The sequence below is a fragment of the Taeniopygia guttata genome, chromosome 29 (assembly GCF_048771995.1).
Source record: "Taeniopygia guttata chromosome 29, bTaeGut7.mat, whole genome shotgun sequence".
NCBI lineage: Eukaryota > Metazoa > Chordata > Aves > Passeriformes > Estrildidae > Taeniopygia > Taeniopygia guttata.
In genome coordinates this window covers 5489946-5500945 of record NC_133054.1, presented here as the reverse complement: position 1 = coordinate 5500945, position 11000 = coordinate 5489946, and the positions used below count along the sequence as shown (strand labels likewise).

At 59.1% G+C, this 11000-nt stretch overlaps 2 protein-coding genes across 8 annotated transcripts; both read left to right on the top strand.

Moving 5' to 3' along the window:
- The first annotated feature begins 2107 nt into the window (after positions 1 to 2107).
- PYM1 (PYM homolog 1, exon junction complex associated factor) lies at positions 2108 to 6641 on the top strand. The gene is made up of 3 exons (XM_041711617.2): positions 2108 to 2219; positions 3889 to 3982; positions 4700 to 6641. The coding sequence occupies exons 1-3, from the start codon at positions 2189 to 2191 to the stop codon at positions 5736 to 5738; spliced, it is 1164 nt and encodes a 387-aa protein (XP_041567551.2). The 5' UTR covers positions 2108 to 2188; the 3' UTR covers positions 5739 to 6641.
- Positions 6642 to 6888: 247 nt separating this feature from the next.
- On the top strand, positions 6889 to 10820 carry DNAJC14 (DnaJ heat shock protein family (Hsp40) member C14). 7 transcript variants are annotated; one of them, XM_072919606.1, is made up of 7 exons: positions 6889 to 7022; positions 7338 to 8204; positions 8286 to 8357; positions 8763 to 8873; positions 9522 to 9682; positions 10055 to 10157; positions 10486 to 10820. In XM_072919606.1, the coding sequence occupies exons 2-7, from the start codon at positions 7365 to 7367 to the stop codon at positions 10780 to 10782; spliced, it is 1584 nt and encodes a 527-aa protein (XP_072775707.1). In that variant the 5' UTR covers positions 6889 to 7022; positions 7338 to 7364; the 3' UTR covers positions 10783 to 10820. The 7 variants fall into 7 exon arrangements, with proteins under 7 accessions (XP_072775707.1, XP_041567538.2, XP_072775710.1 ...); XM_041711604.2 differs by having other exon boundaries at positions 8286 to 8392; positions 10486 to 10766; XM_072919607.1 differs by having other exon boundaries at positions 6937 to 7053.
- Positions 10821 to 11000: the final 180 nt, after the last annotated feature.

Sequence of the window (11000 nt, the reverse complement as noted above, 5' to 3'; positions counted from 1 at the left end):
AACGAGGGCAAAGAAATGTGGGCTCCCCTTCCATTGCATCCCCCAGAAGAGCAAAAAAGGGGCTTGCCTCAAATGAGGGCAACAGGGAGAATTTTACCTCAATCCAAACCCTTAAAAGGAGGGACAACAGGGCAGCCCCCTTCATTTCAACCTCAGGATGGTGAAATTCAAAAGGGAAAGGAGAAAATTCCCCACTACAAAGGCACATCGGCTCACCTGTTTGGCTGCTGCTTCTTGGCACAAAGGTTTGTCCCTCGGCAGCTCCTTTGAGCAATGCTCCACATATCCAAGTGCGCATCCAAATGATTCCCCAAATCCTTTCCAAAGCAGTCACCGTCCCTCCATGAGACAGCCCCGGGAGCCCCCCATAAACTCCTCTTCTCCAGCAGCTCCGTGCAAAAGTGATGTGAGGAAAACCCCCTAACTAAATCAGCCCCTGTAGGAGCCGCCGCCTTCTCATCATCCTCACAGCTTACACCTGGGGCTGCTCTGAGCCCTCCTCATCATCCTTACAGCTTACACCTGGGGCTGCTCTGAGCCTTCATCATCCTTACAGCTTACACCTGGGGCTGCTCTGAGCCCTCATCATCCTTACAGCTCACACCTGGGGCTGCTCTGAGCCCTCATCATCCTTACAGCTTACACCTGGGGCTGCTCTGAGCCCTCCTCATCATCCTTACAGCTCACACCTGGGGCTGCTCTGAGCCCTCATCATCCTTACAGCTCACACCTGGGGCTGCTCTGAGCCCTCCTCATCATCCTTACAGCTCACACCTGGGGCTGCTCTGAGCCTTCATCATCCTTACAGCTCACACCTGGGGCTGCTCTGAGCCCTCATCATCCTTACAGCTCACACCTGGGGCTGCTCTGAGCCCTCATCATCCTCACAGCTCACACCTGGGGCTGCTCTGAGCCCTCCTCATCATCCTTACAGCTCACACCTGGGGCTGCTCTGAGCCCTCCTCATCCTCACAGCTCACACCTGGGGCTGCTCTGAGCCCTCATCATCCTTACAGTACACACCTGGGGCTGCTCTGAGCCCTCCTCATCCTCACAGTTCACACCTGGTGCTGTTGCCACTCTCCAACAGCATCTCTCCCTCTCCAGGACACAGCCCACTTCTCACAGACACAGATCAAACAGAAATCTGCTACGGGTGTTGGCTTTTCTTAATCCATCTTGTTACACAATTTAAACACATCCATGCGTTGATGGTCATTGAGAGAAAGCTTTCCCCTGGAGAAAATAGTCCTGTTGGTAGCACACTTTGATACACCTCGTGTGGTGGTAAAGTCTCTCCTCCAACCTTTGCTTCCAAAGAAAAACTCCGCAGCCTCTTGTTGCTCGGTCTCAAGCAGTTTATTGCTAGCTATCTAAAAGATTGTCTTCGCCCACTGCGGCTGCTTTGGTCAGCGGCCCAGGCAGAGACTCACACACTCCTGACACCCTCACTGTCCAGTGTCTCCGTCGTCTCTCCCCCCGCCCAGGGCTGCTGCTATCTTTTATGTGATATATTACGTGTTATATGTTTACAGATTTTCCCCAATACCTACTATCTATGTTACAAGGTGCTCTTCTACTCTAAACCAATCTGTGAGTGCCAGCATCACCAAGAACATGGAGGTAAGGAAGAAGAAGGAGGAAGAACAGGATCAGGCCCACTTTCCTCCATCTTAGAACTCCTGACCCCCCTGTACAAAGTAAAACCCCCCTGTACAGGTGTTAAAACCCCCCTGTACCATACTAAAAAATTTTCCCCTCTAATTTTTAACTACTTCTGCTATACCATCTAACCCTCTGTGACTGCTTGTTCCACCTTCAAAGTTGGTAACTCATTCCATGGTTCAAACTCAAGATCACAGCTGTTTCCAGCTGCCTGCCAGGGTCTAAAATGCTTCTGACCAAGGCCTGGAAAATGCCTGGAAAACCTCTGAAAATGCCTGAGGGACATTTTGAGATCCGACACCTGATGTCAGTTTGTAGGGCTCCCCTGGGACTGTCAGGGCAGCACAAGTATGAGGTGGGGGCAGCCCCGGTTTGGGATTTATCCTTCGATATTTGGATTTTTTGCAGTCAGCTGCCCGCTCAGGGCTCCCTAATTACCATTACCCACGCATGGCCACGCCCCTTTCTTTGGTGCCACGCCCCCAGCGCGCCGCCGCCGTTGCGTCACTTCCGGGGCGCAAAGATGGCGACGCCCTATGTGACGGACGCGACCGGTGAGCGCGGGGGGGCCCCGGGGGGCGGGGGGGGCTCCGGGACCCCCCCCCGGGGCTGCGCCGGCTCCACCGAGACTCCCCCCGGAACCCGCGCGGGGCTCCCGGCGGCGGGAACGGCACAAAGGGGGGGGATGGGGCGGGCGGGACCCCCGTGAGGGGCTTGGGGGGGGCGGGGTTTAGGGGGGGAAGGATTTTGGGGAGGGGTCTTGGGGGTTTCCGTGAGGGGTTTGGGGTCTCCGTGAGAATTTGGGGTCTTCGTGAGGATTTGGGGTCTCCGTGAGAGTTTGGGGTCTCCGTGAGGGGTTTTGGGGTGTCTGAGGGGGGGTTTGGATTTGAGGAGGGGTCCCGGGACCCCCGTAAAGGGCCTAGGGGGGGGCGGGGATTGGTGGGGGGATGATTTTGGGGAGGAGTCCTGGGGGTGTCCGTGAGGGGTTAGGGGTCCCTATAAGGAGTTTGGGGTCTCTGAGGGGGGGGTTGGGGTCCCACTGAGGGGTTTTGGGATCTCTGAGGGGTGGTTTGGATTTGGGGAGGGGTCCCGGGACCCCCTTGAGAGGTCTGGGGCGGTCCTGGGGTTTTTGGGGAGGGGTCCTGGGGGTCCCCGTGAGGGGTTTGGGGTCCCCATGAGGGGTTTTGGGTCTGAGGGGGGTTTGGATTTGGGGAGGGGTCGGGGACCCCCTTGAGGGGTCTGGGGGTTTCTGGAGTATTTAGGGAGGGGTCCTGTAGGTCCCCGTGAGGATTTGGGGTGTCCGTGAGGGGTTTTGGGGCATTTGGGGAGGGTTTTGGGGTCTCCATGAGGGGTTTTGGGGTGTCTGCGGGGGGGTTTTGGATGTGGGGAGGGGTCCCGAGACCCCTTGAGGGGTCCTGGGGTATTTGGGGAGGGGTCTCGGAGGTCCCCGTGAGGATTTGGGGTCCCCGTGAGGGGTTTGGGGTCTCTGGGAGGGTTTTGGGGTGTCTGAGGGGGGGGTTTGGATTTGGGGGGGTGGCCCTGGGGGGGGGTCCCCGGGAATGTCCCCGAGCCCCCCTGGGGGTCCTGGCAGGGCCTTGGGGGTGTCCCAGGGTCCTCCTGGTGTCCAGGGGTGTCCCCAAGGTGTCCCCAGGATGTCCCCAGGGTGTCCCCAGGGTGTCCCCAAGGTGTCCCCAGGGTGTCCCCATGTCCCCAGGGTGTCCCCAAGGAGTCCCCAAGGTGTCCCCAGGGTGTCCCCAGGGTGTCCCCAGGTTGTCCCAGAGTGTCCCAGGATGTCCCCGTGTCCCCCCTGTGTCCCCAGGGTCTCCCAGGGTGTCCCCAGGGTGTTCCTGTGTCTGTGGTGTCCCCACAGTGTCCCCAGGGTGTCCCCAAGTCTCTGGGGTGTTTGTGGGGCTGACCCTGTGGTGCCCCCATGTCCCAGGTCTGTTCCCAGGCTGTACCCTCGGTGTCCCTGCGCTGTCCCCAAGCTGTCCCCATGTCCCATGGTTTGTCCCAAGGCTGTCCCCATGTCCCAGGGCTGTCCCCGTGTCCCCAAGCTGTCCCTGTCCCCAAACTGTTCCCATGTCCCTGTGTCCCCAAGCTGTCCCCAAGCTGTCCTCATGTCCCCAAGCTGTCCCCGTGTCCCTGTCCCCGTGTCCCCAGGCTGTCCCCATGTCCCTGTTTCCATGTCCCCAGGCTGTCCCCACAGTGTCCCCGTGTCCCCAGGCAGGTACATCCCGTCCACGCAGCGCCCGGACGGGACCTGGCGGAAGCAGCGCCGGGTCAAGGAGGGCTACGTGCCCCAGGAGGAGGTGCCCGTGTGAGTGGGGGGTCCTGGGGGGTCTCCAGAGGGGTCATGGGGGTCCCCAGGGTGTGGGGAGGGGTCCCAGGGGGGTCCCAGAGGGTCCCTAGGGGGGTCCTGAGGGTCCCCGGTGTGTGGAGAAGGGTCCTGGGGGGGTCCTCAGGGGGTCCTGGGGGCGTCATGGGGGTCCCAGGGGTGTGGGGAGGGGTCAGGTCCCACCCATGCCTGGCTCTGGGTCCTCCTTGGGTCCCCCAGAGCCCTCAAATCCCCCCCAGGACCCCTCAAATCCTCCTCAGGACCCCCCTAAACCCCTCCAGAACTCCCCCAAAACCCCTCCAGGACCCCCCAAACCCCTCCAGGACCCCTCCTGTCCCCCCTAAACCCCTCAAATCCCCTCCTGGACCACCCCCCCAAACTCTCCAGGACCCCTCCAGACCCTTCCTGTCCCCTCAAATTCCCTCCTGTCTCCCCCAAAGTCCTCCAGGACCACTCCAGACCCCCCCCAAACCTCTCCAGGACCCCCCCAAACGCAGCCTGTCTCCCCTAAACCCCTCCAGGACACCCTCAAACCCCTCCAGAACCCCCCCCAAAACCCATCCTGTGTCCCCCCAAACCCCTCAAATCCCCTCCTGTCCCCCCCCAAACCCCTCCAGAACCCCCCCAAAACGCCTCCACGCCCTCCCCCCCGCCCCCCAAAACCCCCTGACCCTTTTTTCCCCCCTCCCTGCACCACAGCTACGAGAACAAATACGTGAAATTCTTCCGGAGCAAACCCGAACTGCCCCCGGGTTTAAACCCCGAGGCCGCCCCTTCCCCATCGAGCCGAGGGAACCCCCCCGGGGGGCGGCCCGAGGGCTGCGACCCCTCCCCGACTTTATCCAAAAGCGCCCGGAGGAACCTGAAACGCAAAGAGAAAAGGAAACAGCAGCAGGAAAAGGAAAAAGATCGGGAAAACGGTGGCGGCGACGGACTGAGCCAGGCGCTGGAAAAAATCGGGCTGGGAGGAGGAGGAGGAGGGACAGCGGGGGAGAAGGGAGGGGAGAAAAACGTGGAAAATCCTGGGAATTCCGGCAAGAATTCCAGCAAGAATCCCACCGATTCCAGCAAGAATCCCGGCGAGAACCCCGGGGTTAATTCCGGGAGTAATTCCAGGGATAATTCCGGGAATAATTCGGGGAAGAATTTGGGGAGGAATTCGGGGATTAATTCAGGGAGTAACGTCGGGAATAGCTGCGGGGATAATTCCAGGAATAATTTAGGGAAGAATTCGGGGAGTAACTCCAGGAATAATTCGGGGAATAATGCCGGGATTAATTCGGGAAGCAACTCCGGGAATATTTTGGGGAGTCACGTCGGGAGTAACGTCGGAAATAGCTCCAGAGATAATTTCGGGAGGAATTCGGGGAGCAACGTCGGGAATATTTCGGGGAATAATTCCGGGAAAATTTCGGGGAGCAACTCGGGGAATAACGTCGGGATGAATTCGGGGTGTAACGTCGGGAATAGCTCCGGAGATAATACCGGGAAGAATTCGGGGAGCAGCCCCGGGGATATTTCGGGAAACAACCCCGGGAATATTGCGGGGGATAACCCCGGGAGCTCGGAGCGCGGGCGGCGCATGAAGAGCCTGCGGAAGAAGCTGCGGCAGGTGGAGGAGCTGCGGCGACGGCTGGAGGGCGGCGCGGGGCCCCGGCCCAGCCCCGAGCAGCTGCAGAAGCTGGCGCGGCGCGGGGCGCTGGAGGCCGAGCTGCGGGCGCTGGAGCTCGGCTCCTAACCGCGGTTTTGGGGCTTTTTTGGGGATTTTTCGTTAGTTTTGTAAAGGTTTTTCGGGGTTTTTTTGTTGGTTTTTTTTGGGGTGGTTTATTTTGTTTTATTTCGTTTGTTATTTTAATTTAAATTTTATTTTGAATATTTTTTTTAATTTTAATTCATTTTGTTTATGACATTTTGTTCTTTTGCTTAATTTATTTTATTTTTGTTTCATTATTTTATTTTGTTTATTTTATTTTGCTTATTTCGTTTATTTTATTTCGTTTTATTATTTTATTTTAATTTTATTTCATTATTTTGTTTATTTTGTTTGTTTTATTTTGTTCATTTAAATTTCATTTCATTGTTTTATTTTACTTTGTTTTGTTTATTTCATTTAATTTCATTTAATTATTTTATTTTGTTTATTTAATTTCTTTTAATTTCATTTTTCCATTTTTAGTTTATTTCGTTTCAGTTTAAATTTTTGTTTATTTTTATTTTGGTTTTGGTTATTTTTTATTTAATTTTACTGATTGTTTTGTTTTGTTTTGGGGTTTTTTGCTTTCTTTTTTTCGTTTCTTTTGGCCTTTTTTGGGGGGGGTTGGGTTTTTTGGTTTGTTTTTTTTTAATTGGGGTTTTAATTTTTTTATTATTTTAAATTTTCTTTCCATTGTTTTTCCTTTTTTTCCTCAAATTTTTCCCCTAATTTTATTTTCTTTTTTTTTTTTTTTCCCTTTGGCCTCCTTCTTCCTGAATCGATTCCCTCTTTTTATTGGGATTGAAAAATGGGGGTAAAAACCCAAAAATCGGGGCCGTGCCCCCTCCCCTCCCTCTGTGCCCCTCCCCCCACCCCGATTTTCTCTTTTTTTGCCTTTTTTTGGCTTCGGTTTTTCCCAACGTGGAGGAATAAAAAAAAAAAACCAGACCCAGAGGGGCCCGATGGAACTGGGGGCACTGGGACAACTGGGAGGGGGAACTGGGAGAGACCCCAAACTGGGAGGGGGAACTGAGGGAATTGGGAGCACTGGGAGAGGGAACTGGGGGCACTTGGAGAGACCCCGAACTGGGAGAACCAGGAGGGGGAACTGGGAGCACTGGGAAGGGCACTGGGGCCCACCGCGGTGACGGGCTGGCGGCGTTGCCCCTTTAAGGGGCGTGACTCTATGCAAATAAGTAGCGGTGCTGTCCCACCCTGGAATAGGGCGTGGCAGCGCGTGCGGCTGGCGGGAAGCGGAAGTGCAGCCGTGAGGGGACCCCGGGGGGGGTGGCGGAGCGACCCCCCCGGAACCCCCCCGGTACCGGAATGGTGAGTCCCGAACCCCCCCGGTACCGGCACGGTGAGTCTCGAACTCCCCCGGACCCCTCCGAACCCTCCCGGTACCGGAGCTCCGAGAGCCGCTCCGAGCGTCCGGGGCTCCCGGGCCGGTTTGGGGGGGTCCCGGGCCGGTTTGGGGGGTCCCGGTTCCGTTCGCGGAGGGGTCAGGGGGGTCCCCGGTACAGGATTTCGGGGGTCCCGGGGCCGTTCTGTGGTTCCTGGGGCTCGGTTCGGGGGTCCCGATCCGTTCCGGTGTCCCGTAGCCGTACCGGGGGCCCTGACGCCGCTGTCCCCGCTCTGTCCCAGGGGTGGCCGTGACCTAACGCCGGTCCGATGGAGCGGCCCCGGTACCGGGAGGCGGCCGGGGGCGTCCCCGGGGGGGGCTCCAGCGCCGCCTGCAACGGGAGCTGTGGCCACCCCCCCGCTGCCACCGGCATCGACACCGGCTCCGGGACTGGCACCGGCGCCGGCACGGCGGGCGGCAGCGGCGAGCGCGACCCTCCTGTCACCGGCCCCGGTGGCGTCCGCGGTCCCGGGAGTGTCCCCGGTCCCGGGAGTGTCCCCAGTACCAGGAGTGTCCCCAATCCCTCCAATGTCCCCAACCCTCGGGGTGTCCCCACCCCCGGCAGTGTCCCCGCTCCCGGCTGTGTCCCCACCCCCGGGGGTCGCTGCGGCTGCCGGTCCCCCCCGGCCGCTCCCCCGAGCCCCTCCCGGGACCTCCCGTGCGGCCCCGGCTGCCGCCACCGGGGACCCCCGGACGACACCGGCGACACCCGCGGGGCGCGGCGGCGACCGCGACAACGCCACGACGACACCGGGAGGGGACACCGGGTGTCCCTACGGGTGGCCCGGGCGGGGGTCGCGCTGTTCCTCCGCCTCCTCGGGGCTCTCCTGCCGCTGCTCTTCCTCCTCCTCCTCGGGGGGCTCCGCTCCTTCCTCCGCGGCGCCTCCTCGGGGCTCCGCCGCTCCCGGGAGCTGCTGGGCGAGTGGCTACGGCGGCGGGCGAGCCACGCCGGTGTCACCGGAGGTGGTGGCGGCCACCAGGAGGAGGAGGTGACACGTTTGGTGGCCATGGTGGCCGAGGAGAAGCCGGACCCGTTCCGGGTGCTCGGCGTGGAGCCCACGGCCAGCGACACCGAGCTGAGGAGGGCGTACCGGAGGCTGGCGGTGCTGGTGGGTGTCGGGGACACTTTGGGGACATCTTGGGGACAATTTGGGGACAATTTGGGGACGCTGAGGGTCGTGACTTGGCAGGTGCACCCCGACAAGAGCCGCGACCCCCGGGCGGAGGCGGCGTTCAAGGTGCTGCGGGCGGGCTGGGAGCGGGTGAGCAGCCCCGAGAGGCGGCGCGAGTTCCAGGCGTGAGTTTGGGGCGAAAATCCCAATTTTTGGGGTGTAAATCCCAATTTTTGGGGTGTAAATGCCATTTTTGGGGTATAAATCACAAATTTTGGGATGTAAATCCCGGGTTTTGGGGTGTAAATCCCATATTTTGGGGTGTAAATCCCAGATTTTGTGTTGTAAATTCTGGGTTTTGGGGCGGGCTGGGAGCGGGTGAGCAGCCCCAAGGGGCAGCGGGAGTTCCAGGCATGAGTTTGGGGTGAAAATCCCAAATTTTGGGGTGTAAATGCTATTTTTGAGGTAGAAATCTCGGGTTTTGGGATGCCCATCCCGTTTTTCAGGGTGCCAATCCCATTTTTTGGGTTCTAATTCCCGTTTTTTGGGCGGCAGGAAGCAGCTGGCACGATCAGAGCTGGCACGGGCGCTGGGCGCGTTCCTGGCCCGGCTGCAGGAGGAGCTCAGGGACGCCATGGGCTGCACCCGCTGCGGGGGGCGCCACAGGTGGGGACATTGTGGGGACACCGGGGACACTGTGGGGACAGCAGGGACAGTGGGGACAGTGGGTGTCACAATGTCCCCATATTCTCAATGTCCCCACTGTCCCCAGTGTCACAAATGTCCCCATGTCCCCAGTGTCCTCCGTGTCCCCAGTGTCCCTGAGAATGTCACAGTGTCCCGATGTCCCCAATGTCCGCATGTCCCCAGTGTCCCTGGTGGTGTCCCAGTGTCCCCATGTCCTCAATGACCCCAATGTCCAAAATGTCCCCAGTGTCCCAAATCTTCCCAGTGTCCCTGGTGTCCCCATGTCCCCAGTGTCTCTGAGAATGCCACAGTGTCCCCATATCCCCAATGTCCCAAGTCTCCCCAATGTCCTCAATGTCCCCATGTCCTCAATGTCCCCAGTGTCCCCAGTATTCCAATGTCCCCAGTGTCCCAAATCTCCCCAATATTCCCCAATATTCCCCAATATTCCCCAATGTCCTCAATGACCCCAATGTCCTCAATGACCCCAATGTCCCCATGTCCCTGGAGGTGTCTCAGTGTCCCCACGTCCCCAGTATTCCCAATATCCCCAATGTCTCCATATCCCCAATGTCCCCAACGTCCCAAATCTCCCCAACGTCCCCGTGTCCCCAAATGTCCCCGCAGGCGGTTCCAGCTGGACAGGGACCCCGGCAGTGGCCGTTACTGTGCCAGCTGCGGGGGGTGGCACGCGGCCGAGGAGGGCGACCTGTGGGCAGAGTCCAGCCTGCTCGGCCTCAGGGTCACCTACCTGGCCTGCATGGACGGCCACATCTACGATGTCACCGGTGAGGGACACCCGTGGGGGACACCGGCACGGACACGCCCGGGGGGGACAGACAGGTCCCAGGGGGTGGCAGGTCCCACCCAGGGGGTGACAGGTCCCAGGGTCACCATGACCAGAGACCACCCCAGGTCATTTGGAGGGGTCACCATGACCAAGGGGTCACCATGACCAAGGGGTCACCGTGGCTACCCCAGGGTCACTCTGGGGGGTCACCGTGACCAAGGCGTCACCATGGCCACCCTGGGTCACCCTGGGGTCACCATAGCCACCCCGGGTCACTTTGGGGGGTCACCATGGCCACCCCGGGTCACTCTTGGTCACCGTGGCCACCCCGGGTCACCCTGGGGTCACCGTGTCCCCCATGTGTCCCCAGAGTGGGCGGGCTGCCAGCGCGTGGTCATCTCCCCGGACAGCCACCGTGTCCCCTGCCACCTGTCCTGCAGTGCCAGGACAGCCACACCGGCCAGCCGCCAGCGGTTAGTCCTGGGGTGGTCAGTCCTGGGGTGTCCTGGGGGTACCCAGGGATGTCCTGGGGGTGTCCTGGGGTGTCCTGGGGGTACCCAGGGGTGTCCTGGGGGTGTCCTGGGATGTCCTGGGAGTGTCCTGGGGTGTCCTGGGGGTACCCAGGGGTGTCCTGGGATGTCCTGGGGTGTAATGGGGATGGACACCAGTGGTCAGTCCTGGGGAGGGGGTGGTCAGGAGTATCCTGGTGTGTCCAGGGATGTTCTGGGGGTGCCCAGGCAGTGCCCAGGTACATCCAGGTGTGCCCAGCTGTGCCCCAACCCCTTTTCTCTCCCTCCCCAGGCCCCCCCACAAGGGCAGCACCCCCTCCCCCAGCACCCCCCAGGATTTCCTGGCCCGCCTTTTCCAGGGACCCCCCCAAGGCCAGGGGGGTCCCCCCAGGGGGGACACGAAGCACAAGAGGAGGAAGAAGGGGCAACGGCCGCAGCCGCGCTGAGGAAAAACCCCCCCAGACCCCCACCCCTAAAAACCAAAAACCTCAAAAAGAAAAACCCCAAAAAAGCAAACAAACAAAAACAACCAAAAAAAGGGCTTGTAATTAAAAAAAAAATTCTTTTATTTTATTTGGTTTTTTTTTAATAAAATCGAGTGGTGGTTTTTGTATTTAAAATTTAAAATAGGGGGTGTGGAAATTTGGGGGTCCTCAAATCACGATATGGCGGCACTACTTCCGGTATGCGCAGGAAAAAGAATGACGTCACTGACGCCGTTGTGGGTGCCGCCATGTTGGAGGGTTCTGCGAGGGCTCAGGGCGCGGTGCCATCTTGGGTGTGGGCAGGGCGACGCTTCAGGCGCCG